At 43.4% G+C, this 27,939-nt stretch overlaps 1 protein-coding gene across 2 annotated transcripts in view; it reads right to left on the reverse strand.

The window, feature by feature from the left end:
* SLC18A2 (solute carrier family 18 member A2) overlaps positions 1 to 26,586 on the reverse strand; it is a 32,740-nt gene extending 6,154 nt beyond the window's left edge. The window contains exons 1-13 of one of the 2 annotated variants that reach the window (XM_040605824.1): positions 26,377 to 26,585; positions 24,270 to 24,621; positions 16,757 to 16,815; positions 14,752 to 14,835; positions 11,925 to 12,017; positions 11,432 to 11,521; positions 11,280 to 11,323; positions 11,144 to 11,204; positions 5,909 to 6,004; positions 2,426 to 2,504; positions 2,128 to 2,179; positions 1,654 to 1,717; positions 479 to 598 (exon numbers count right to left, since the gene is read on the reverse strand). In XM_040605824.1, coding sequence (XP_040461758.1) covers positions 479 to 598; positions 1,654 to 1,717; positions 2,128 to 2,179; positions 2,426 to 2,504; positions 5,909 to 6,004; positions 11,144 to 11,204; positions 11,280 to 11,323; positions 11,432 to 11,521; positions 11,925 to 12,017; positions 14,752 to 14,835; positions 16,757 to 16,815; positions 24,270 to 24,621; positions 26,377 to 26,497 — 1,315 coding nt within the window. In that variant the 5' untranslated portion in view covers positions 26,498 to 26,585. Of the gene's footprint in view, positions 1 to 478; positions 599 to 1,653; positions 1,718 to 2,127; positions 2,180 to 2,425; positions 2,505 to 5,908; positions 6,005 to 11,143; positions 11,205 to 11,279; positions 11,324 to 11,431; positions 11,522 to 11,924; positions 12,018 to 14,751; positions 14,836 to 16,756; positions 16,816 to 24,269; positions 24,622 to 26,376 lie in introns of both variants that reach the window. The other variant, XM_040605825.1, reaches the window with a different exon arrangement.
* Between the last annotated feature and the right edge of the window lie 1,353 nt (positions 26,587 to 27,939).

The following is a 27,939-nucleotide window of genomic DNA, read 5'->3' on the forward strand; positions in this document are numbered from 1 at the left end:
TACATACAAAAGTCCCACTTTACAAACTGATTTGAGGAATATAAAGACATCTTTGTAATTATAACATAAACCTTTCCTGGTTCCATACTCCGCATTCATTGAAGAAATCAAAAATGCTCCTAGAGGCATCTGTATCATGTGCTCAGGGAGGCAGGGGGTCAGTGGGGAGTTATTCCCCTCGCAGACTCTTAGGAGCATAGCTGTAGTAGCAGTTTCAAATGTTCCTCTTTCCTACTGATATCCTATCTGCGTTCAGTGCCTGATACCTTCAAGCCTCTTATAGCTGATGAAGCTGAGCATGGCATCACAGCAGAGGAGGGGAACAGATGCCAAACAATTCCCTCTGCTTTTATTTCTTGTAGAAAATAAGAAACCCCTGCTTGTAAAGCCTGTGAATGCCACTGGGATTCACACCTGGCATTGTAGCATATTCTCTTTTTTTAACTGTGCATTGTAGGCAGCAAAAAGCTGGACTTACCTATGGCAAAGCCCATGCAAAAGGCAACATCGGCTATTGCGTACACACTGCCATAGACAGATACGTGACGCAGATCTACGAGGTAGCCCATAATTGGCATCATGGATGAGTCCACCATTCCTGGTTGTGAGGGAGGGAAACATATTTCAGGAAAATACTGCCTTTTAAAATTATTTTAATGTCTTTGCCAACTACGTGCTAAGAAGACATGCAAAAGCAACTAAAAGAATACTTGTTCTTAAATAAGCAAAATATTTGCATAAAAAATAGACTGTATTATTCATGCTTTGTATGGACTTTACTGTGTCTGAGGTCATGTATGGGCATGTGTAGACGTGTAGGTGACACTTGTCAGAGGACAAGAGATATACAAGCTTAGGTGGTACCAACCACTTGCCTGCAACTGTGCATGCAAAGGCTCCCACCTCCCATTACCAGCCAAGCAGCTTTCCCTTATGGGAAGTACTGCAGGCCTAAAAGATTGCATTAGCTTCCAGTCAATCAAAATTATTATGGTGATTTTAACATGCCTTTTGAGCCACACCGTCATCACTAGCAAGAAACACGCACAAGGCAGATGAAAAAACTGCTGAGATACTGTGGATCTGTAGTTGTGCCTGTACTTCTGTCCGAACTACACATCCTTCATGCGTGAAGATGCCCCAGAGCATCGGCTGACCAGCCAAGTGCTAGGCACCAAGCCATGGTTCCCACTCCAGGCTGGCTGCATGGTCCAGCATGAGCAAAGTTCTACTTGAAGAAGACTACTTGCACATGGGCTTGGGGGTTCCTATCTGATGAACAAAAATTTAAGACTGTTTTTTCTTTTTTTTATGAAAATGGCTATATAATTTTTTTTCCACGATGGGGAACACTGGGGCTTTGGCCATGTGTGGCTTTATTTGTGAAAACAACGTATGCATTCCTAGACAATTTGAAAGATCTGTTTAGGTCGATGGAGCAATTCTGGACAGACTTCAGAATCCAGCTTGTCTAACAGCAGCCTGGTTCAATCTGCCAGAGCACCGTTCTCTAATCCTTCTTGCTCTACCTACCAGTTTGGGCCACAGCTTAGGCTTCACTGCTGTCAGACCAGAATGGTAACGCAACTGATTTTCCACGTAACTTCATATGAAATAATTTTTACACAAACAACAGACTGTAAGAAGTCTTACCAATGGCAAATCCAACTCCAAAATTTGGTGCTATGAGCCCATAAATGTTTTTAGCAAATGGTACCTGCAAAGGAAATTTCAGGCAGTTAATTATGTCACACTGCACATGCTAACGAATTAGTTTTCTTTTTGCAAGATAAATTCTCCAAGTAGTTACAGCGCACTTTGTACAGATGTGACAGAGTCTGATCCTTGCGCTGGGCTACTGTTTCAGACACCTGTGCCATTAAACCACTAACACACTTAGAATAAAATGTTGATCACCCTCCTTTCAGAGCCATTCTTCCTTAAAATAACTGAAGCACTGAAATTTGAAAGCACTCAAAACTCTGATCTGGAACCTATTAACTATGCATTGTTTAATAATGTATCATAAAGCAGAAACTTCAGCAAAATCTCACGGGGAAAGCACATATTTGAAGATGAACAGATGAACATTTACATGGTTTGAAAGATACATGATCTTCTACTTACGCATAAAATACTTATTCCCACAATTAGCATCCCAAGCAAAGCACAAAGCCACCTATCAAAGAAGAAACATCATTCAGAAATCAGTGATACGGAGAGGGTAGAGCTGATCCTGAATATTTCAAAGTTACGTCTAAAGTGCCGAGTTACACAACCAAAGTCGCAACTTGTTCAAAAAAACAATTTTGTTACTGTAGAGCAAACTTTAATAATTTCTGCTATCAATAAACTACCCTGGGAAACACTGGAAATGGTACAGGAACAAGCTGGAAGATTATTAGTATTTTTAAATCTAGCATACCTTCCTACTTTGTGCGCAAGTATCCCAAAAAGATTAGTCCCAATGAGATAAGAGATACTGGCTGGAAGAAAAGCAACGCCTGAAAAATATGAATGAGATGTGTTATCAGCACAGATTTTAGTGAAGTGTTCAAAGAAACTAATAAATTCCAGACACTGCAATTTTGTTCTGAATGCATCTCACAGAGCCTTTGTGCCTAGCCCAGAGAATCAAATATCCGGTTTGTTGCAGCCTTCTCATGAAATCTAAGGGCACCATCTATGACATGCGGGAGTGATGTGACGCCTTTGGAAAGACTTTTTCAGCATCAGCTAAAAGAACTGGTATGGGAGAGGGGATGGAACAACAAAGAGCAAAAAGTTTATATCTAACTATAATAAGCTTTGGGATAGGTCAAGGAAAGCAGCTCTTGCATGGCTTATGGAGCATATGCTCCACACGTGCAGCAAGCCTGGAGCGGTCAGGGGTGGGTGAAGCCCTCCCTGGAGGGGGGAACAGCACTGCTGCGGTGGCTTTGCAAGTCACAGGCCCCTTCCAAGCCTGTGAATGCCGTGAGGCCTCAGGGTACAGGCAAGTTTGCAATGCCGGGATATGGTCCTTGGTCAAGCAGCCACTGAAGTTAAGCATGTATCAATAATGCAAAGGGGAAAAACCCTTAAATACATGGTTTGGAAATTATTTAGCCAATATATTTACAGTAAAAGTTAATTAAAGAAAACCAGTTATTGTTTTAAATTAAAAATCTATCTGTAGCAACTTGCAGATGAGGGCACCCAAGCAAATTCCTTCTGACCCTGATGGGAGGGTACCCAGACCCTTCCATCTCCCACACATCCACTAGGAAAAACATACTGTTGGGACCAGCAATTGTTTCTAGTCTCGAGGTTTCCACAGCAGCAGCTGTACCTGAAGCAGATGCTGCCTGCATGCTGGCCAGAAATACCTCTGATTTAAAAGCCAGTTACAGCCTGTACTTGAGGATTCATCCTCTCCCTACACGTAAGTCGCAGGGCAGGACCCAGCCGGAGGGGAGATGTCAAAGGAAGAAACACTAACGGCGAGTGCGGCGTGCCGTTGCCTCGGCTGCCTGGAGAGCACCAGGCAGGATGCTGTGGGAGCAGGGGCTGCCCTTGAGGGGAAGGCATTGTATGAAAAAATATCCGAGAGGCAAAGGAACAGGGTGGCTGTGCCTAAAGCTGGATCCTTGTGCGACGGTGTTGGATGGTTCATGTATCCTGGAAGAAATTACACTTTTTTTCTGTTCCTGTTAGATTTTGCATCATCTTAAGAAAAATAAAACTGGGAAACCTGACAAAACTGGGAAAGCCTGACAAATGAGCGCATGCCACCACGTTTGGTCACTGTTAAGCCAGGTAATTCGGATTTAGAAAGCAGCTGTGACATTATGGTACAGAATCGTACCATTTCCTTTAAGTGTATATGCTCCTCATCCTTCACCAAGACAACATAGATTTTCTCATTTCCTGCCTATCCATCTTCCTTCCTATCTCTCTGATATTCATAAGAAAAAAAAAAAAATCAAGAGGTAATTTTTAGCACAGCAATATCCTGTGATTAAAATCCTTGCAGGTTACAATGGTGATACTGGGGAAACGTTTTCACCTGCGTAACCGCAGCTGCTTCAGTACCACCTGGAGCTATCTGCTTGTACTAAACGGTCACGTGTAGCAGACCCTGACAGATGTAAAAAAACCCTAATAATACTGCAAAGGCTTGTTAAATAAGACTTGCAGGTTGGTGTGTAAGCTGTGGTATACTGAAGCAGAACTGTAATTTTCTAAATAAGCTTTTTATGCACAGTAACATTAATTGATCAAATCAAGGTTCTTTATACCTTCTTCAGATAATGCTTCAAACAGCTGGATCTCCAAATTGCGTAAGATAATAATTTGCTTAAAACCCTGCAGCTCAAGATATAATTTAAGAGGCTTAAAAACTTTAATTAATGCTGTCAAATCAGACAAAGCGTAATGGAGTCAATTACTTATATCATTAAGGGGTAAAATTAGTCTTAATTTAAAATGGATATTTTCCTTCTAGGAACCTCTATTCAACTAAGAGATTTGTAAATCTCATTTGTGTTGCACCAATAATATGAAACTAGCGAGGGAGGCAGATAAGCAATCTTTCTTTTTCTTCATGAGGTTTAAAATGTCTAAGTTTGTGTGATAACTTTGCTATATCACAGGCTAGCAGTGTTCAACAGTACAGCAGCACATTAAGGACTGCTCCCTGTGGCCACCCTAGATCTGAGCTGCAATGATTAGAACTAAGGTTTGTGCTTTCTGTATGGTGTAGGGATGCTTACATTAACATAGAGTAGTCAGATGCTAGCTGAACATAATTTTCATAAAGAATTTTTCTTTTCCTTTCAAATACCCAATATTGATATTAAAAAAATACCCTTGTGAAATGTCCCAGCACAGAATACTTAATTAACTTTATCAAATAGATACATGTTGCATTTGTAACATTGCTTTCCTACAAGCTAACACAAAGGCAAACGTTGGTCAGGCTGATGCGGAGGACCAGCATGATCCGTCGTGGCACATGGAGGGCAGACACACCCCACCCGAGAGGATTTGCATCAGCCTCCTACGCACAGTTTGGCACTCGCTGCAAATTAGTCCATTTTCTTTTCTTTTTCCCTCCTGCTCACCTCAAAGAGAAAGTAACTGCCCCACTTTTACTCTCTAATCTAACCTGATCCATGGGACACAGTTCCAGTTTGCCTGTGGACACTGGTTTTCTGAGACTGTGTCCCTGGTGCATATTATACAGTGGTCCAAGATGGGGCTCTCCCATTGCTTTCTGTTGAACGGGATGACTAAGCCGCCACTAAAAGGGTGCCAGATCTATCAAATTCAAGGACAAGTGCTCATGTCCTTGGTGGCCACATTTTAAGTCAAGTCCATCCTTCTTCCACATGTTACCAGGAGCAGCCCCTGCAGGTGTATGTGTTGGCATGAGCATGCTCTGCGCCAAACACAGCGCACAGGCTGCACATTTCTGGGGCTGCCTGCTCCCAGCAATTCAAACTAGTAACCGAGGATGGATTCCCTCTGGAAAAAAAACCCAAACAAACTGTTTTTCTCTGCTGGCCTGGCTCTGCAGCTCAATGGGCATCTTACAGCTGGCCCAGCCAACACTCACTGGCAGAGGTGCTGCTGGGCCACCCCAAGGAGCTGGCACAAGCACAGTGCCCTGGCTGCCTGCATCTGTTTCTCCTTGCAGTGGGAGTGTTGCCCCTTACTGGAGCCTCTATTGCAATAACATCAATCCACTGCTTATTTTTCTTACAGATCAATGTTTGGGATTGTGCAGGTATAATTCTGACAATTTAAAGACAGAAAAAAAAAAAATATTACCCTGAAGCATAGAAGGAAAGCATCATTAGCAGGACCAGAACTGAGACAGTCATTAGACAAAATATAGAGATGTAAATAATATACTGTACTTTACCAAGCTGCCATTTTTTTGAACACATGGTCTCCATCATCCAGATGGGTAAAGCTGGTTCAAGCATAGCAATAGCCATGTTTGCAAAGCAGATTGATCCTTAGAGAAAGAGGGGGAGGGAAAAAAATAGTAGCAATTATTTCTTTTGACTATGAATAAAAAGCCACACAAAGAATGGATGCTTTTACATAAAACATTGTGCTTTTTACAGTCCTATTTGCCATGCATCAGATGTTGATTAATGTTAAGTAGAACAGAATGTAAAAATCAGTGAAGACTAACTTTCTATATGTTTCTGTCTCCTAGAAATTCTACAATAAAGGTTAAGCTATTTTCATAATGTGAAAGTTTGCAGTGAGCTTGATGACATTTAGAAAGTTCATGAGGTCTGACTGTTGTACAAATGATTAGCTAAAACTAGTCTTTTGGTCTTCATCTAGTGTCCCGGGGCAAAACTGGAGCCCTGTTCTGACCCTATGCCTCCATCATTTGAGGACGACGATGATGGGATGTGGAGGTCTTGAGCCTAAAAATACCAAGAGACAGCCACAGAGATGTCCGACCCCTACAAAAGGGGATTGTGTGTCAAGATCCTATAGCTAGCAGCCAGTAAGCCTGTGCAGCAAAGCATGAGTCTGGCTGAGCTTGCCCAGCCCTATGAATTTCAAATGCTTTCAAATCTCTTTTGAATTTCTGGACCTTTAGTCACCCAGATGGAAAGGATAACAAGCGGTGGAAGTGCTGATTCAGTCTTGCCCACCGGCTCTGCTCTGCCCTGCACCACTGCCTGCAGATCCAGGCTCTGGTGGGTTTGTGTCAAGTTCATCTAGCCTCAGTAGTGCACTTGAGCTTTAGCACAGGGGTTATTAAACCCCATAGTATTTCTTTGAATTCAAAACGCCTTTCCCACTTACTCAAAAGACCCCAAGGCAGTCAAAGCCTAACACAGGGCAACAGGACACGTCCTCTGTGCTAATCCATTACAGAATGGCTTTCAAGGGAGTTTGGAAGTCATTCCTACAAGTGATAACCTCAAACACATGTTCCCACTTTTCTTCCTAATATTTACAGTCCCTGAAATTCAGGAGAATATTCTAGACTCTTACAGTTGTTTACCATTCAAATTTTACTTTTTTTTTTTAATTAAAAAAAAAAAGCTTAATTTGTCTGAGGCCAGAGAAACATTTCTCCTGGAACAAGCTCCTCATCATACAGTTCAAAACAAAATGAGCACTGATGCCATTCTTTGCTCAAACCTGTCAGAATATATCAGGCTGTGTATCCAACATTCCTCAAATGAACTTGCAGGCTAGTTGGCTCACTCCCTTCTCGGGGTAAAGAGCCACAGTTCAGCACTGCTTTACCCTGAGGACAAAAGGTTAGATGCAAAGCTAACCTTTCCGCTCCGGTGCAAGCTCCCACTAGCGTAGCATCTGCAAGGAGCCACAGTTAAACACCTCGGGGCTGCCCTCTTCTAAGCCAAAATCAGCCACGCTCAAGCAACTTCCTTGGTGCTGGAAAAACGTTTCAGACCACACAAAGCACAGCCAGAGGAAGGAGGGCCACTCTAACAGAGATGGCTTAAATAGCAAAGATCTCACTCTACTTTTAACAAACTTCACAAAGAAATGAGAAACAGGTGTGCATGCACATGTGTGAGGCATCTTCTCATTGGGTCAGGAAGCATCACCAGAGCTTACCAAAGTGTATGGTGACAAAGGTACTTCAGATCTTTAGGATGTACCCCAAAAGAAAAGTGAGAGCCTGAGCTGGTGCTCTGCAAGCTCAGGGCAAAATCCAACAAAGATGCTGCCGCCTTAGCAAAGCTTCCCCAGAAGATACCTTTTTTGCCTCCTCTGTCTTGCATGGAGCTGACCTCTCCCTAAAAAGCCATGTCTCAAGGGCATAAATTCTACATCATTTCTTCTTTAAATTAAATTAAACATCCTGCACTGGCCAGAAGGTGTGAAATTGCAACCTTCCAGCTGGATTCCATCTCTGCAGCTGAGAATCCCACTCAGCTTTTGGCTGAGTGCTGTAGACATCACTGGTACTTTTCTGTGAAAAAGCGAGTACCCAGTGAAAAGCTGTCACACACCTTCTCAAGAACCCATGTGGTCATGATGATACCTGTCTCAGCTTTGGTTTTTGGATTTGGTAATTTAAACTCATGTGTCTGTCCATGCAATTTTGTCAGCCAGTAGCACCTGTTTCTTTAATCCCTGTCAGTGAGGTCTGGCTGCAAGAATGCCGTTGACCTCATTCACTGAGCTCCTACTAGCACTGACAGAACATGCCAGTAATGTTTCTTTTGCCTGGGTCAGTGAGCACTGATGGCACTGACTTTGAAGCATCACCTCTGACACAATCCACACAGGAGGCAGAGTCTGTATTTGCTCACGTTTCCTTTCTCCTACAGGGGTTTTCATGTGAGCAGCTTCATCTGGTCCCATCCCTCTGATGCCCACATCTTTGTGACCTCCCCACCTGGACTGGTGAGTGCATGTTCAGCAGAAATGACCACAGCCCACACTGTGACAGACAGTGAGTGAATGACAGCACCAGCCTCCTGTCTGTAGCAACAGTCAATGTTATTAACTCACAGGCAACATGGCTTTATCAAGGGAGAAAGTTATGCTTTCACAAAGAAAAGAGAAGAACTCCACACTTAGAGTTCAAGACACCTTGTGTTGAAGAGGAATACTGTGCTATAGATAAGCTAAATTGGTCAGAAAGTGCTTGTACTTTGAGAATACAGACAATTATGTCTCAAGTGCATGATGCACACTCAGGAGATTGAATCTGAATTTGTAGCATGAAATTAGTTTACCTAAATCAAGAGTGCAAGAAACACCAAAACTGCTAGCCCATTTGCAGCATGTCCCTGCTTTTCACTGGTGGTTACCAAGTCAGCCCACTAGAGAGGCAGTCAATTTTTTAATGAGGTAGTCAACTGCCTTAAAAGCCATTCAAAACCTCTAATCTCCTTGAGCAGTGCAAACCTGGTGGGACTTTTACCCTTCTCCTCTCTAATTCTTGTATCTGAATGTCATGCACAGTGTGTGCCATCTACATCCACAGCATCTTGGTAAAGGAGAAGACATATATCCTCAATGTGGCATGGTGCCTTGGCTGATAGCCCCAAGGTGTCAGATCATGGGGAGATCAGCTCCGCTGTCCCAACCAACCGATTAGCCACCCTTCCCTGTTAGCATCAGGATCAGAAGTTCCCAGCTTAGAAAATAAACCAAGGAAAATACTGAACTCCTTGGGGTAAGGGTGAGCAAATGAAACTTTCAGACCCATTTTACTGCAAAAAAGCAACAGCTTCAGAACTGAAGCAATTAACATTTAAGCAGTGTATTCCTGGTGCATCAAGAAAGCTGCATTTGGACTGAGGTGTGGATAAACTGAGGCCAGAGAAAAGGTTGGCTGAATTTATAGCTGGTATTTGGTGCTGAGCTCTGACAAAACCAGATTTGGTCTGCAAGGGAAATAAAGCAGGAGGAGAAGAGGCTGAGGTTAGAGAACATCATCAAACTGTACTGTCAAAGCGCTGGGCTTCTCCATCCCGGGGGGCAGAGACCCTGGGTGCTGTACCTAACCCTGCCGGCAGCCTGCCGGGGGGCCTTTCTCCTACCCTGGGTGCTGATTCCTGCTGGGAGCAGGACAGGTCATCCAGAGCAGCTGGCGAGCAGGAGGGATCAGAACAGAGAGGGTCTTTATGTCTCTACCCCTCTGTATATCCTTCCTTTCCCTGCCTCCTGCTGCATCCAGCTGCACTGGATCGCAGGTGGAAAGGGGAAACAGGAGGCACTGGCAGTGCCTGCGAGCACGTGCAGGGAAGCAAGAGGCAAAGAGAACCAGGGCAATAAAGGGAAGGTCTCTCCAACGCACACCGCCCCAATGCCAGCCTACCAGTCCTTGAGTTTTCTTTGCCACTTTGGGGCTCTAACCCTGCACAGTCCTGATTTACAGAGCGTCAAAACATCAGCTGAACCAGCTACAGAGGAGGGAATAGCTGCAGAAATTGAATGCCATGCAAATGTGTTAGAATATCGAAACAAAGTCCATCCCTGCTCTTCACAGACGTTGGACACGGTCAGAATAGTGAGATCCATGGTCCTTGCTACCTTTTCGTTGGCTAAGACTAAGCTTGGCAGGAGTAGTTAAGTCTTAGTCAAGCAAAGTACCCCTTAAATTCAGTCCCCTGGTCATATTTTGCAGTGTAAACCAAGCTCTGTTACATATTAGACCTTGGCAGGGATTGCATACAAAGTAGATTATCTGGAGAATAATGTTAGATGACCCTCACCTTGCAGCACCTGCTTTAACCACTGTAAGAGACAAGGTATTGAATTAGATGAATGAGAGATCTGACCTCTTATGGCAGGTACTGTCTTTGCTACTCTTTTCCCCTCAAATACTTTTACTCTATGGAAAGGTCTTCTAACGCTCCAAGAACTTCTCAAGTAAAAGTGTTTGTGTAGCTTCAGTCACAGCTTGACCGAGCGTCCAGCCACAGAGTTACGGTTATGATAATTCCCCGAGATCACCAAGAAACAAAGAAACTGAGAAATGCCTGGAAGAACTGCTTTGAGGGACAGGTTAAGACTAAGAAACAAAACTGCAAAAATAATTATGTTTCCATTTATTTTATCAATATTAAAAAGGGCCAGGCTTGATTACAGACTTCAGAATAAACATTCAACAAAACGCAATGCAAGAAAGCAAACTTCCCTCGAGACAGTGCGACTCCTTAGACAAACGATACAGGTAATACCAAATGCCATCCACCAGTCAGCCCAGACCTTTTCTGAAATAGAATCCACGCTCTAGGGACCGAGCTCACTCCCTCTTCAAACAGAAACCAATCTCAGCGTTATTCCCGGTGCCTGCCCATGATATGCTGGCAACACCTCCCTCCAAAAGCCATGGTCCTATTCACTTGCCTCACAGAGAGTTTCACAGCCACACTTCATCGCCTTAGCAAGCAACCACAAGTCACAAGTGTCCTCTCAGCTGGAAAGACATCTACATTTCAAACCTTCTGCCTGTTACGCTTCTACTGGTAGATTCATCCTGTATCACCAACAGTAATTCAACACAAACGAAACCAGCAAATGACAATATTGTTAAACCAGCTCAGCCTGAGGCGTTCCAGGATGCCATGTATAACACCAACAGTTGATTTAAAGGGGCGGGGGGGGGGGGGGGGGGGAGGGAAGGGTCTGGTACCTGCTGCAATAATGATATATGGGTCCTTCAAAAGTGTCAGTAACGGTGTCCCCTTCTGACTCTATGAAACAAAAGCTTGGGATTAGGAAAGACAAAGTGTCATCCATCGCCTAGACGGTTTTACCTTAATACTTACTTCTGCTTGTGCTCTGGATGGCTGCAGAACAAATAATTGAACAGCTGCAAAAAGAAATCGATACTGTAATATTTCTTCAAGAAGGGGGTTAGATGGTAGTAATAGGAAAGGGAGATGCTGCATGGTGATATTGACTTTTTGTATTTACTGACCTCCATCTAACAGAGCTAGCGCTGCCAGCACCAGGAAGGGAGAACTCTTCCCCACAAACTCATACATGACGCTCCCAAAAGGTGGGCCCACTGCCAGGGGGAGAGAAAGGACACAGTGGTGAAGGCACAGCCCTGCAAGCATTTGGGCATCCTGCTACTGGCACTCAGGGACCCAAAGCTCTGTTTAAAAATCCCAACAAAGCTCATTGCTCATGACAATAACCATATTCTTCACTCCCCAAAATACTCTTCCATACAAACAAACCCCAGACATCTCAGAGGTTGAGACATGTATCTGGCACGTGTATCTGTATAAGAAACGTGCTGCTGTGGGAAAAACTGTTCTTAACATGCATCATGAACGTAATTTGGAGACAGCACAATAACGTTACAGTCGATGGGACTCTGCTGCTGCTTTCATAGATCACAAGGACATGCTCTGGGAAAGCTGGGCGGTGGTATCTCCTGCCAGCAGAGCCTTCAACTCACTGACCTAATACTCCCATAGCAAGGCCTCCCAGTGCAATTCCCATTGCGTTGCCTCTCTCTTCATCATCTGTATAGACACTGGCGAGCATACCCATCCCTAAAATGAAAAAAAATTAAAAAAGAAAGAAAAAAGCAAAATGCACAACACAAAATTAAGCATCTGTTTACTACAGTTTATGGACATCATTTGCCAGCACTACTAAATGTTATACAGAGATGACAGCAGTTACATATATATATATATGTATGTAAATAAATAAAAATAAATATAGATACAAATATTTCCTCCCCATAGAATTCACTTTGAAGCAAAAAGGGGGTTTGGCAATGTAAATGATCTCCAAGACCGTGTTCTACTGTACAGCCTTGCTCAGGTAATTTAATGATGGCTTGATTTGCTGGATTCTTTATCCCTGTCTTTGTCACAGAGCTTTTTGATGCATTTCACCCAGCAGAAACAAAGCTTTTGTAAGTATTCGCTATGTGTTATCAGTACTGTGGGTGCTTGACACAAAGGTCTGGCGACCACTCACAGCTAGAACCGTGTGCAGTGCGAGCTGTGCTCTGGGCATGAGGTGTTATGCAGAGCTGATTCCTTTGGAAAGGAGTATTTCAAGTTCAGCTTCCAAAATTAAAGGATCATTTTGACCTTTATCTTCACGTGCCTCACTTCTGCTGCGTTTGATGAGGAACCTTCATTACACAAAAGGAAACACGAAGCCTAAATCATCTGTGGTTTTGTAAAGCACTCAGACACTGCAGACGTAAATGCTGCAGGAGAGTCCTCACAGAAATGAATAATTCTGTTTTCAAATCAAGGTTTAAGTAGGACTCAGTAAATAAAGTCCATGGCTACACAGAAAAAGAAGACAAAAAACTGCATGATTGATCATTGAGTGAATACCACCCATCATGTGCATCAAAAGAGCAGAGGTCCTGTGTGGATTAACCTGCTTATTGAAAATTGTGTATGATATCAAATTGTTTGCATGAACACTTGAAGAGTAAATTAGAGAACAATAACTGAATTCACAATGATTCTGTGAGATTTGGAGAAATATTCTGGAAAAAAATAGGAGGGAATACAAGGATGATGATACAAAGTGTTAACACGTAGGTAGGCATGATTACGTGCACAAACGCAGGGCAGTAAACAACTGGTTGGTAGCAACACTGCAAAAAACTTCCTTTGCCTGTGAGATCCACGAAGTGACCCTCGCTGCCACTGGCCCTTGTGAGGAGTCAGATCTGCTCCTGGGCGCTGGGGCTGGTGTTCACAGGAGGAAAGGCGGGGGTGACTGGAGACCATCCAGAGAAGGGCAATGAGGGTGAGCAAAGGCTTAGAAAAATATCTGAAGCACAACTGCAGGACTTGCAATTTAAAACCAGAGAGGAGAAAACTGATGTGAGATGTGGCAGTAGTCTTGCAATATGAAAAAGTGCCACCAAGATAAAGCAAAGGAACCATTCTTCCTGTTCTCTCAAGCACTGGAAGCAGAAACAGGTTTACATGGCAGTAAGGAGGCTTTAGATGAGCCGTCAGAAAAAGCTTCCTGACAGTAAAGGTACTTAAGTATGAAGCTAGATGCTGAGGGTGTTTCTGGAGGCTTCTGAGAACATGCCTGCCAAGTGCTCATGAGGAATGACAGATACAAAGCTGTCCTGCCTTCAGGAAGGAGGTGAAGGAGGTGGTCTCCTGGTCTTTTCTGCTCTGTTTTGTAGGTTGTCTGTGAAAAAAAGTCACGTACTTGTCTAAGAGCCATACCTCAAGGCGCACACTTGCACAGGGACCAAGTTAAAGCTGAACAATAATTTTGGTTCTGGCACATCTTCCCTTTGGAAAGCTTGACTTGGAACCTCAACTGGTACAAGGAGAAAAGGTGGATTTTCTTGTCTCTGCCCCTCCTGCTTGTCTTTGCCTTCGCCATCCCGGCTCCTCACACCAGCCACTGCCTGCCCCCCAGCCACATCCTCACTCGTCCCACTGCTCATCCAGGTTTAAATCTCGCTGTGTAACTAATGCTTGTTGTGCAGCTTCAAACCCATCTGAAGCATCAGGTGCCTCTTGCTCTCATTCAAATGCTCAGGCTGAGAAATTCTTGTTAAGTTTCTATGGAGTGTATGTGAACCCTGCTTATAGGACAGTCCAGCTTGGAAGGGGGAATTTTTCTGAGGAAGCCAAAACACACATTCTTGACAAAACACTGGATTCACCTCCCTTCCCAAGCCAAATTTATATTTCTGCTGCCACCACGGGAAATTTTTCCAAGAAAAGACTGCAAAATGTTCTAACATGAGCAATACCTATTTTCTCCAATCTCAGAAATGGTTGAAAAATTTGGGCTGAAAACCCATACTCCATTTCACCCACTCATTTAAAACTTGTAATCTTGCATTGGAAATCTGGTACAGCTAACCTGAGTCCAAGCTGGCAGATAGCATGGTAAGTCCTTGGAAACAACATTTTATAACAGAAATTTCAGTAACAGACAGAGCTCTATCTCTGCTGTAATAAGTACCACCATAAGTTCCTGCTGACCTTTAAAATGGCTAAAAATGAATTTAAAATCTTGAAGGCACAGATGCGGAAATCCCAGGGAGAGTGCACTTCATTTAGTGCTCTACCTTACTGCAACCCAAATACCATGGAAGTCTGAAAAGACATTTGCTTTTGAGCTACTTTATACGAAAGGGACAGGAAAAAAGTGAAATTGATTTAATTGAATATTTTTGTATTAATTATTGAAACTGCAGACAAAATACAATTCAGAAAATGACTAAAACCAACAGAATTGGTGATCTGCATTTTACTCTATCGTCTCTTCTCTTACCTGCCACCGAAGAACAAGAGGAACCCACTCCTTGAAGAGACCTGGCAATAAACAGCAATGTGTAGCTTCCAGAGAAGGCAAACACTACAGAAAAAACGGAGGTAAATTTTTAAAATTAGGTTAACTCTAACTGGGTTAAAAAGTTAGATTTCTTGAAACTATCACAAAAACTTCATACAATTCGGTCAAGCATTTACAGTGACTTGTGCTGCTTTCAATGCTAACTGCATTATTTTCTCTTATTGCATTTAGATGTGTCAGTGTTGAATTGCTCTCAGTTGTCTAAGCCTCCTGGTGACACAGAATGCAAGCGCACAAGCAGTTTTAACTAATTACATAGGATTTGATTACATCCTGCTCTGATTCAGCTGCACACAGGAGTAACAAGATCTTTCTTTCCAGCCTGCCTCTCCATGCTGCTTCTTTTAAGGCTGCTCGGTCCAAAGCTCCAAGCATTTGGGGAAACCAAGCTTTAACTCACGCAGCTGCATGCACGCACCGGTGTTTCCTCCAGTAAGTAAATGGGTGGACAGAGGTTTTACCCGGGTGGTGCCAGCTCCACACCAGGTGCTGTGCAGCACAGCTGGCTGAAGGGGCAGGGAAGCCAGCTGCACCCATGCCAGGGCTGTAGCACCTTCCCCATCCTCCCAACAGCAGAGCATCAGAGAAATTGCACTAGAGAAGGTGCTTCTCTCTATCTCCCCAAGAGATTTAACCTCAGGTCCCACTCTCGGCCACTGTCTGCCTTTCAGGACAGAGCCCCTGGCTGCTGCAGTCATCCTTCCAGCTCAATACCCCATCCACAGCACAGGGAAGCAGGAGTGTCCCAGTAACCCAAGCACATCTCTGCTTGTAGAGCCTGTGTTACGGTCAATGTCGTTAAATCTGCACTGAGATTTTAAAAACTGTTTTCAGCTCCTATCTGTTGGCCACCTGAGGAATTTTGCCAGGCTGGTTGTAGCTGTGGGAAGGTGTAACGCACAAACTGAACACAAGATCCCACATGCACTTCTCCCACCCACCCTGCGGCATTGTGCCTCTTGGGCTTTTCACTAGGTCTTAGAAAAATCCCTATCTACATGGACAGTGAAAAATCCAGAAAAATAAAAGAAGGAAGGATGTCAGTAGACAAACAGCAGTCCCCTCTGCCTTGAATTAGGCTCACTACTCTTATCTTCATCTCAGCCAAAGTTTGTTTAACATGTTCCTAAAATGCAGAGACTCTAAGAGCAGGTAATCCTCTCCAGTGCTTCAGTCCCCTTGAGGATAGTTTTAAGCTTGTTGGTCCTTCTCTTATGTACAGTGAACATGGAAAACTGTTTGTTCCCTTCCTTTTCATCATCAACTCCGATATCAAACTCTGACATTTGCCTTCTGAGGCAAACCCAGCTCTTTCACCATTCCTCACAGGCTTCTAACAATCCTTAATATTCTCCTCCATACTCTTGTCATCTGGGCCACTACTTTAACCACCATGCCAAAACCAAACATAAAACAGCAGCTAAAGACTTATCAATCCCATTAGAGCAGACAAATTATCTCAGCTGACTTGCATGCTATGCCCCTGTTTCCACATCCCACAGCGACGTTAGTAACGCTACGATACAGTTCACTCATTCTACTCATGAACCACTGCAGACTCACAATCTTTCTGATAAGCCCCTGCATAGACAGCTGTTAAGGAGCCTGCAAGATAGCCCTCTCATGGCTGATAATCTGCTTAAAACTGTCTGAGCACCACTTCAGAGTACAAGAACCGGAGAGACAGCTGAGGAAGAGACCCGCTGAGGTGGGATGGAAGGTTGTGAATTCCTTAGAGCACATTCCTAAGAGTGCACTTGTCAAATCCCATCAGCACTGTCATCCACATAGAGCAGCCACTCTTACATTTTCCTTGGAAATCAGTCTCTCTACATCAACAAGAATAATTCATAGTGGTAATTATTATAGATAATTTATCTAAAAGTTGCATCTGGGCCAGACCAAATAAGATGTGGACACTTACTGATTGTTGACACAAACATGATGCAGAAGCCAGCAAACAGTGGGATCTGGTAGCCTATTCTGGAAAACAAAATGAATATTCACATTTCTGGGATTGTCTCACTGAGATTTTGAGTTAGACTAACTCACATGAGTGCACACACTGCAAAAACCCAACTTGTAGCCCCTTGGTAGGCTTTGAACTATTTGCTGTAGACTACATGGTCAAAGCTGTCCATGTTAAAATGCCTTTTCATCTGGCACAGCAGACTTTGTATCTGAAATCCCTGGAAGAAATCCTTCTTTCGTTAGAATGTGATTGCCTTGTTCTTGTTCCACCATAATTGTTCCCAATAAAGCCCCTCTGGGCCTCCATGGGGTTGCCAAGGATATGAGAAGGGAAAGATCTGCCTGAGCATGCTGAACTTTTGAAATATCCCAGTAGTGTTTTAATGCTCATCTGTTTCCATCCTCATGAGACAATGACTATAATGAGACACAGTCATGCCAGTGGCTTTTTTACTGGAAAAATTTGTCGTCAGCTTTGTTGGGAGTTCTGCCTCAGCCAGGAGCACTGGAAGAATCCCAAAGAGCTTGAGAATAATATTTTTGCTTTCCATGGGTTTAGGAGTAAAAATGGAGCTGATCAAAGCCTTCTTCATCAGCCCACTTCTTCATTAGGACTCAGAACAGTCTGTAGAAATGCCTGGTTGCTAGAAGTATTTTCAAGTTTCCAGGAAATAAATAATTTTCTGTCTGGAAAGTAAATACATTTTTGAGCAACTAAAACTGAAAAAAACCCCAAAAAATTCACAATAAACTCTTTTTTACACCATTAAAAATCTGCCCTAGAATCAAGAGCTCTACCCAGGTAGCTCCGAAGTCAGTCTATATGTTCTATTCAGCACACTTTATTCACGGCTTCTTTTTTTGTAGGATTGTACATTTCAAATGTATGTGCAAAGACATTATTTAATGGCCAAATTCTTCAACAATGGGTAATACTTTTCAAGGAGTACTGACTGACTTCAGCTTCCGATGATTTGACAGTATTGGGCATTTATATTGGCAGCATTGGCTAAAGTAGTCAATCAAATAATGGAAGAGTCTTTAATGGCCCTTTTAATTTTTAATAGTAGCAGTTGTGACATAGGTAAACTAAAATAATTATTCTGAGCTTCGTTTGTTTATGTAATTTCTATATGATTAAGGACCTTGGATAATGGAAAACTCTCTGAAGTGTAGGGTTCAACATTCATTATATATCTCATTGTAACACTTGTTTGAGTTTTCTGAATGAAAGAAATCTAGCATGCGCATTTCTACACAACAGAGAGATCTCTAATGCAGAATAATTTTGCCTTAAATATCATCACTACATTAAAATATGACAAAAACATAGTGTGCAGATTCTTATAGTGGAAATTTGTAAGTAGGTGTTGCAAATATCCAGCAGAGGCTAGTTACTCATGGAGTACTTAACTAGACTGGTGTTTCCAAAGCAAATTAAATCTCTGGCACTGTCACAGGCTTATATGTGGACTTATGATAATAATTTTAATCTCTCAGCACCTTGATACCTGGCCTGTAAGAGAATAATACTACCTTTTTTTGTCTGCTTTACTTAAAATGGATGGTTTTCCTAAGCCTTTCTCTTGCTGTGTGTATAGCAGATACTATACAATGGGATGCTAATCTCCACTGGTGTTTCTGTGTATATGAAGAAATTTAAAAATTACCTGTTACCAGCTTCTTGCCTGCCTTAGAGCTGAAGTGAGCTCTTAACTTCCCAGTGAGCTCAGGTAGAACAGGCCACAGAGAATAGGACCATAATTGCTTCAAGTTTGAATTTTAAATTGAAGAAAGCACTAATAGAAGTACAGAAAAAAAATTCCCCCAAACCTGCAGTTATAGTGAGCAATATCATCTTCCTCTGTGGAAGGAAAGCAAAAGTCGAATGTCCTTATGCCCCCTTCCACTGCAAAGTAAAGTAGGGTTGTGTCTGTCAAGGACATCCCAGAGGCATCTAGGATGGACACTGAGGGGGAGAAGTCTGATTTCAATACAGAAATCAAGCAATTCTTAGACTTGACACAGGGGCCATGAAACAGCAATTTGTGCTGCCAGTACACCAAATTAAAAATTGGTTACTTGCATGAAGACAAATCCATTCAGATTGGCTCCCACATTCACATTTCCATCACTAGATCACAGACATAAGCTGTGAGACCTTCCATAAACATTAATAAGTTAAAGAGAAGGGCTATCATACTAGTTCTAAAAGATACTCTCCCAAGCTAAAGCAGATTTCAATTCTTCCCATAGGCTTCCTATACGTGGAGAGTTTCTGGTTGTTGAAAGCTGTAAGAAAACAAGTGCTTCGGAATCACTTTTAATGCTCAATGAAATCCCGTTCAAGAGTTGTTCTTAGGTTTTGCAGTCACAGATACCATTCTTCCTTTATCTTGGACAAACGGGGGTCACAGCAAGCTGTGAAGTGCTACATAGCAGAGGGTGATGAAGGCAGAACTGGAGCAGAACTCAGCCCTACTCTTGCTACCCAGCTGACCACGATGCTTTATCACACATACCAAGGTCTAACACATACCTTTTGCCTTTTGCTCCACACAGCAATTAATCATTTCTGGGCTAGACTCTGTGTGGGCACAGTTAGTTATTTCAGCCAAAGTCTGCATTGCCAGTGACCCGTCATACAATATGATGCAAAGGTGTACAGGTCAGCACCGAGCATGCCTTTGTGCTGAATTAAACAAATCATTATAATCCCCTGAAAAACCTAAAATTACCTGGCGCTTCACCCATCATTTGGGGATGCACAACACTGGTGTGCTGCCCCTGGATGAGGCTGTTGAGCATCTAGAAGTCATGCTTGCTCTTGCTCAGGGGACAGTCTTACCCACACCCAGCTGCCAGTTAGATAGGCAGATTGTCCTTTTCTGCATAATCTTAGCAAACTCTGCCTCTTAGCAAACCCTGCCTCCTCCTGAAATAGCAGCACTAATTAGCTGGCAGTTGTGCTACCACAATTGTCTAATCTGCAGCTGCATTCCCTGATCTATCCAACAGATATTAGAGAGCGCTGGCTGTGAGTTTTGCTGAACAATTACTCTGTATAACATAAATAATCATAAAAAGCAGAAGCACTACTGAACAGGTAAACTGTACAACATAAATAATCACAAAAAGGAGAGGCATTACCTATAGCAGCCAACTAGTCTGTGATTTTGTCCTGGGCCATTCATGTTCTTGCCATGCAAAAACCTGTGAATAGGCAGTTTCTACTTCTCAGTCATGGCACGGCATACTCCGTGACAGTTATCTCTACATTTTGTTCCTCTGTGTACAAAACAAGAATATTACAGCCTGTCTTCCCTCTTCTTTTTTCTTGTTACCATGCTCAAGCATGTAATTTTCTTAGACACTCCTTTCAAAACCCTCTAAGAGAATCTGTCTGAAGCAGAGTCCAACATGTTTCACCAAGGCTACCTGCAGCTAAAAATACTTCCTGCAAGTATTTCTGACCTCTGAAAAAGCTGGAGTCATTAGCCAAAGGAGAGCGAGGAAAGGCTGCCACTGATAGAGAACACCTAGTTTACCCTATTTCAGTCTCATATTAGCCCCAGACTGCAGGACAGCTTAGAAGTGGATTATACCCATTAACAAGGTTACCCCACAATAAGACAACTGATCGATGGGTCCTGTGCAGCAGTAAAATAAAGGTTACACTGACCAGGTTAGCAGCTGTGGATGATTAGAGCCTAATTATCGATCCATTAAGGTGCTGCAGATCCACTGACTTCAGCCTTGTTGTCATACAGCTACACTGGTACCACTGTGAGCGCCCCTTGTTAAGTCTGTCCTGGCTGGCTTCCTCACAGACTGGGGAGGACATATGGCAAGAGAGTATTTTCCTCAAGGTTATGAACCACTGAATGCGTGTCAAGGTAAGGAAACACATGCAGGGGCAGGGAGCATGGTCCATAACCTCTCCATCTCCATGGTGGAGCATAGGGCAGGCAGAGGGGCTTTGTCCACCCTGCAGAACTGGGCATTTCAATCACCTGCCAAAATCTGAGAGGAAAGCTTACATAGGAACCGAGCTGTAACTAAGCAGTTACAAGTGATATTTATTTCTCTGTGTTATTCTTTGCATATGTCTTGGCTGTGAACATGTCATGCTCCTAGCCACTCATTCTTTCATGCAATTAAGTTCAAAGCTGTAGCCAGGCTGGTGTAAAAATGATGAAAACGCCTGTTTGTTAAAAAAAATAACAGAGCAAATCAGTTAGTTACAGAAAGCACAGCAGCCTTCTGCCCACTCCCTTCACAGGAAAGGCTTAGGCAGAGCCTTCAGCCTCCCCTCGCCAGGGCACCCTCCTCGCGAATGCCCTGTATCAGGTGCTGCGCTATCCGGATCGTTCCTTACCAATTTCCTACAAGGAAAACCACAATGTCCATCTGAGCCATAAAATGTTATCAGCTCTGCTCTAAGAGCATGCCACGGTGGGAAGTGTGTTGTTGACATCCCATGGCAAAGCCATCACTGAGCGCTTCCTGCGCTAGGACTTCGCTAGACCGAAGGTAACTTGTATTGTCTCATGGACTGCAAACCAGTTCACTAAGCCAGGTGTGGTTTTCTCTGGTACTCAATGGAAAAAGCTGGGCTTTAAATAAGTATTTCTAGCAGAACTTGCTTCTTGAGTAAAACCAATTTTGAAATTTCCTTTTAAAAAGCTATACCTCCAGTAGTTACAGAAAAAGGGAAGAACAGCTTACAAAACTTCCAAAAAGCCCAAGTTAATTATTGGCAGAGTCACAAACAGAACATCCTGTTGTATCCTGTACAAACTCAAGCACTCCAAGCCAAAGCCTACTAAAAGCCAGTAACTCCATACTCGACTAAAAATCCAAACCACTCTTGAACATTTGTTTGACTTAAAAATAAAAACCATGAACAGAGTGCGCTATCTGTTTGGAAAGGAAACCTACTTCACATCTTAACAAACTGCGCACACTAATACTTAACTAAGCAACCAATTCTCCTTAAGCTGTGATATTTTGCAAATGTAATAATGGCAGTAACAATTTTCACTAAACAGCTTGTCAGTGGTAAGGAAGACTCTTTATAACGATAACCCAGATATTTTCTGCTTCATTTATAATAATCACAGTTTTCACACTGCTTTTTAACTGATCATAAACCCTATTATTAGGAAATCTTAAATTTAGTTGTTTTTTTGGGGTTTTTTTGCCAATGACTTCTATTGATGTTAACTAATATTTCCCACTAAACATTTCTCAGAAGAAAGGCAGATACTGGTACCAAGATACAAATAATGCATGAAAGAAAACCAGTAATCCTTAAATCTAATTTAGGGCCACTTTGCCACTTAGGTACTCATTTCTGCTGTATGAGAGAAGATTTTGTCACACAGGACACTGGGATGATGCGGTCCTTGATTTTTTCTTCTCACACTGGATGGGCACCTGAGCCCCCAAACCTGTTCCTGTGATTGCAGTCACACACTCAGCCCTGTGCAAACACCTGTAGGATGTTTCTGGGAGGAAATCTCAGGTCCCTGCAGTAATGTTGGCACTGGTGTGTTGCCAGCCCTGCTCCTGACAGCAAAGGGAGATGGTATGGGAACATCGCTGCCCCATTGACAGACCTAAGGATATATCAGGCATACCCCACAGCCAGCTCCAAGGGAGGGGTGTTACCCCGTGCCTTGGCACCAGCAGCACCAGGCTCCAGTCCTGAGATGTTCCGGCACACAGTGTGGCATTGGCAGGGACACACGCCCTCTCACTCAGGAGATGTCTGAGATAGTATCTACAGAATGATATAACCATGCTATTGAAAAAGTCATCAGCAATGTGGAGTGTATTATTGCCTTTCTCCTGGTTTGGCAGGTTGTGGGGATGATGATACTAACACAGAAAAGTAAATATCAATTAGGCAATCATTTAGACATTTAGGAAAATCTAGAAGAATACCTAAAGAACTATTATATAAATATTACTTGACATTGTTACGTGTGGATAAGTTATTACAGCCTCACAAAATACAGAAAATCCAAGTAACAAAAATCTGTTTTCCTCCTCAACTTGCAGCAGTATTTGTGGAAAAGTGATTTTGCAATGGCATACTTATATCTGTGTAGGGGTGTGCAGTAGGAGATAAGGTGAAATCAGAGAGACATGAAACTGTCTGTCTCATTTAGAGCTTTTGTGTTTAGATCAATTCCACCAATTTAATACAGCTTTTGATTTCGTTACATTATGAGTCAAACCACTGCTTAGCCCTCAGTTGGATAGTGTGTATATATATATATATATATAAGCTGTAAAACCTAAGAAAGGTAGTTTGGGCTTGAAAACTTGAAATATCTAACATTAACATTAAAGTGTGTTAGTTGTTTTGGGTATCATCACATACAATAGGCATTGACTACTTAAAAGTGTTTTACAAGGACAAATTTCTGCCACATATTGTCTGAAAGCAGTAATTCTTCTTTATAAAAACAACTCAAATAAGAAATATGAAAATTAGTGATCTGACTAAATACAATTTGGATTTTATTTCCTGCAGAGATTGATCTCATACTGTTTAGGAGGACTGCAGCTGCTTCTGTGGGGAACGGTCACACAAAATGCTAACAATAAAATCAAATTAAGATCAAAAATTGAAATTATATTATAAATACTTTTACATCTCGATGTAAACATCAGTGCTCAGATTTGGGGGTATGTGTGTTCTAAGTCATTGATATCGCTGCTTACACCCTTGATCCTGGCTCAGACAGATTTTCTATGAAGTACCAATTAAGCATATTTCATGCCCGACATCATATATATGCAAAGAGACAGAAAGAACAGTTTGAAGGCTGGGCTAGATCACGTACTGATGGAAATCCATGATCCACTGAACTTGGTGATGAACATGGTATCAGCAAAGTTTGACACTTGTTCATTTTTCACTGAAGTCCACACAATTTCCCACCAATTCTTACCTCGGGAGACTCCAGATCACTGCATACCAAATCACACCAAGAGCTGGGCATCTCTAGGAGAGCAAGGGAGGGATCTGAATCCCACCTACAGTTTCAATATCATGTTTGCCTAATATAGGTGTAAGAGACATATAATCAATTTACAGTGCTTCATAAATAGTACATCGTAGTGTCTTTTGTCCCCATATAACTATTGAAGATGTTTCGACACTTTTTTCAGCAAGTTTCTATAAGAACCTGAGGTTTGAGGAGCTGGAGGAAAAGCGTACGATACTGAATGTATCAGATGGTTCATGTGCAGCTTACCCATTTATTTTGGAAAGGATGTAGGTGTTTAGAAGTGTTCACCAAATGTATTTCACTAAAATTTTCCTCCAGATAAAGTGAGAAGGACAGTAAGCCAGAGCCACAATAGAATTAAAAATACTTTGTTGAAATACCAGTCTGGACTAAAACATCACTACAGGATCCTAACAGAGTAACGCAGCAGAAATAACATACCTGTTTGTCAGCGGCCCTATGAAGGGATTAGTGATGAGCTGCACTGTTGCTTTGGAAGCAAACAAGAGACCGACTTGAACGTTTTCATTCAGCAGGTCCTTATCTTCCTTGGGGCAGTCAGCCGGGGAAGGAGTCACATTTACTGTCATTTGTTCTGTCTGAGCACGAGGCAGCTCTCCAGGTCCTGTCTGATCAGATTCATTTCCAGTAACCATCGTCGAGTTATCGTAGTAGGAGAAGATGCTCTGAAAATTGTCCATCGTTGTTGAGACTACGTTAGGCTTAGTAGTCTGGATTTCTGTGTCATTTTTCGCATGTTTGATGCTGTAAAGGTAACTGGGAATTATTGGCACTGGAAAAACAAATAGAATATATCGTCATCTTACTATCAGGTTATTTGTAAATGGAGTCACCAAATTTTCTTGTTTGCTTTGCCATTGATTAGGAAATGCAAGGCTTTCCTACAGAGCACATTAGTAAGGATTTTAAAACATGGAAACACAGAACTGAAACAGAAGTTTTCTCAGGGGAAAAAACACACCCGTAACTCAGAAGTACAGTTTAAAACAAATTCTTTTATGTTAGTTTTTATTTTTTGCCAGTTTTCACATATGTGATTTTCTATACAGGCATCATCCAGAAAGCAAAATATAAGCATCAAAGCCCATGTCTGAAGAGTCTCTGTTACACTTGACTGCACAAATCTATTTATTAGATTGTGAAAACATGAAAGATAAGAAAAGCATTGAAACAATTATTAAACCAAAATATTAAAAAACCTAATAAAACACATTTCTAAAATAAACCGCAAAAATATCAACAAATAACAGCCATAAGAAGGAAAAAAGCATAACACTCCTATATTAAGTAATCAGAACTAATGTGTGGTGGTGGTGTTTGTATATCTCATTTTTTTAAAAAATGTACATTGAATAGATCATCCAAAAGGGATTTTCTTTGTATTATTTAGGATCATAGATGAATTTTAATTGCATTAATATGTATCTCAGAAATCAGCATTTCAGAATTTGTCAAAACAGATGTCAGGTTCATTCAATTTAACACTTAGTGACAGAACCACCCTTCCTCATCTTGCATCTCTTCCTGAAAAAGCCACTCTTTCAGTAAGTCTGAGAACTATCATAATTTCTAGGGCTTCTAGCACTGAATAATTAAATGTTAATAACTTCCTAAGAAAATATATTCATGTAAAAACCATCCAAAATCTACTTGCTAAAAATACATCTGTGTTTAACTGAGGTCTACCCTATGGCAGTAGCTTTTAAGCCGAAGTCCCGCCAGACATTCAGGAGTGATTCAGAAGCTGAGGCTGCAGCATGGTCCGGGCGCTGGCTCTGCACAGCCTGGCTCGTCGCCGCCAGCAGCATGTGCCTTCACGCGTGTGCCCGCACAGCCGCCGGCTGCAGCCTCTCTGAAGCCTTTTCTTTCAACTCCTATAAACATCTGAAGATGAGGGCTCCTAAAACTGCCAGTGAAAAATATTCAAGCCCCTGATCTGAGTAGATTCCTGACTTGACACTAAGCCACTGATGCCAGTAGAAGCTGCATCTACGACTTTGATCAAAACTTGAAAAATTTTATTAAACCAGCTCACAGAAGTGCTTTTCTTAAAACCCAGTTAGATGGGTTTCTTCTTAACCCCCCATTTTATGGCCAGTGTGGGGGAAGGAGGAACTATCACAAGGAAACAGGCATCTCCAATGTTATCTAGCCTGCTGTTTCAGTTGCATGACCACAGGAGAAAAAACGATGATGAGCTAAAAATATTGTTCTGCGAAGTATCAGTATTAGCAGAAAAAAAAAAAAAAAATTATTAAGACCTTTTTATCCTGCAATGAACATAGAAATAAAGCGAGACTTTGACGTGTACAGCTGGGTGTTTGCCATACCTAGAAAATCATTCGTGTTTAAAAAACAAACAAACAAACAAACAAACAAACAAACAAACAAACAACAAAATAAGTGCTTGAAAATGTTTTCAAGAGCGTTAATCGTGCGGGCAGGGAGTGCAGCTGTCACCGGAGGTTATTCGTGGCATCAATCGGGAGGAGGGGAAAAAAGCCCACCCAGACCCCATTGTACCTACCGACCACGGTCAGGAGCATGTTGTCCAGCAGCAAGGCGATGAACACGATCAGCAGGATCAGTTTCCTGGACTGCCGGCTCTCCCGGAGCCAGCGGAGGAGGCTGAGCTCGCCCCACGCCATGGTCCCGCCGCCCGGCCCCGCGCCGCCGGCTCTGCCTGCCCAGGGACAACGGGTCAGGGGACGGCACCGGGGCACCGCGGGCGGCAGCTCCGGCGACTCCCCGGCAGCGGGAGCCCCCCAGGCCCGGCAGCCCCCGCAGCCCGCAGCCCCGCAGCCTGGCAGCCCCCCGGCCCCGCAGCCCCCAGCCCGCAGCCCCCCAGCCCGCAGCCCACCGCCGCCCCGCACCCGGCCGCCGACAGCCCGGCCCGGCTCCGGGCGCAGGTCCCCGTCCAGCCGCACGCTGCCAGCCGGCAGCGCAGAGCGGGGAGGAAGAGGAGGAGGACGAAGAGGGGGAGGAGGAGGAGGCGGCACCGCTGGTCCCCGTGTGAGCGCGGGGAGCGCGGGAAGCGGCCCGGGGGAAGGGGGGGGTCCCGTCCTCTGCCTCCCCGGGCTGCGGGCAGCGGGCAGCGGGGCTGCGGGGCTGTGGGCTGTGGGTAGGGGGCTGTGGGCAGGGGGCAGCGGGGCTGTGGGCAGGGGGCTGCAGGCAGAGCTCCTGCTTGCCCCTCTGGGCCACGCCAGAACCCCTGCGTGCCCGCGAAGATGGGCCAAACCAGACACCGAGGGGGAAAATGTCACTGCTTCTGTGCCTCAACACGCGAGCAGGGTGCCCCTCGGGCCGGCCCAACACGCCAGTGTGCTGACCCACTCACTGTTTTCCTACAAGCAGGAATTTCCACTGTTAGGCCTTTCAATTGCTCATTTTTCTTGCCTGCTCTGCACTGAATCCCAACTGTTGCACCCAGCCTTGGGACCCGGGTGTCATCTTTATGAATTTCTTTTCTTCCCAGTCTACATTCAACAAGAGATTAACTGCGTTGAACTGACCAAGATTTGCATTTTTTAAAAACCATTATCTTTCACATCACGTAGCACACTGCGTTCCTTTCGTCACCCAGTGCTGAACCTTGCGAGCTGCTCTTTGCTTGGCTGTCCTCACCGAGCTTTGCTCGAGGTAAAGCCCACTGAACTGGGGGATGTCTCCTAATGAGCGTCACGGCCCCAGAAGCAAATATCAGACTGAAGCTGGTGATATCGTGACTATGCAAATCCTCTCCCACTTTAAACGCCTTGTGCATGCTGACCAGCCTGGTGGTGCCCACTTCCAACGCAACGTGATCCCATTGCCAGGGCAGCTTGCTTAGGAAGCGGTGCCCAAACTTGAGCTGGTGCTGCTGCGGCAGCAGGCATTGCATGCTGTAAACACCCAGGTTCAGGAGTAACAAAAGGCATTTCCACTGTGGAGTTTTGCCAACGTGAGTAACAGTAGAAGCTAAATGGTTACGGTCTAAATTGCTCTCTTAGGTCCTAATCCCTCTCTGGATGAAGTTTAACAGGCCTCAGGCATGAGAGTAAATTTTCAGCGCAGTGTGTTATTTGCTCTATACAGGTTTTTCTAAAAATAA

Source organism: Falco naumanni, chromosome 9 (assembly GCF_017639655.2).
Source record: "Falco naumanni isolate bFalNau1 chromosome 9, bFalNau1.pat, whole genome shotgun sequence".
Lineage (NCBI taxonomy): Eukaryota > Metazoa > Chordata > Aves > Falconiformes > Falconidae > Falco > Falco naumanni.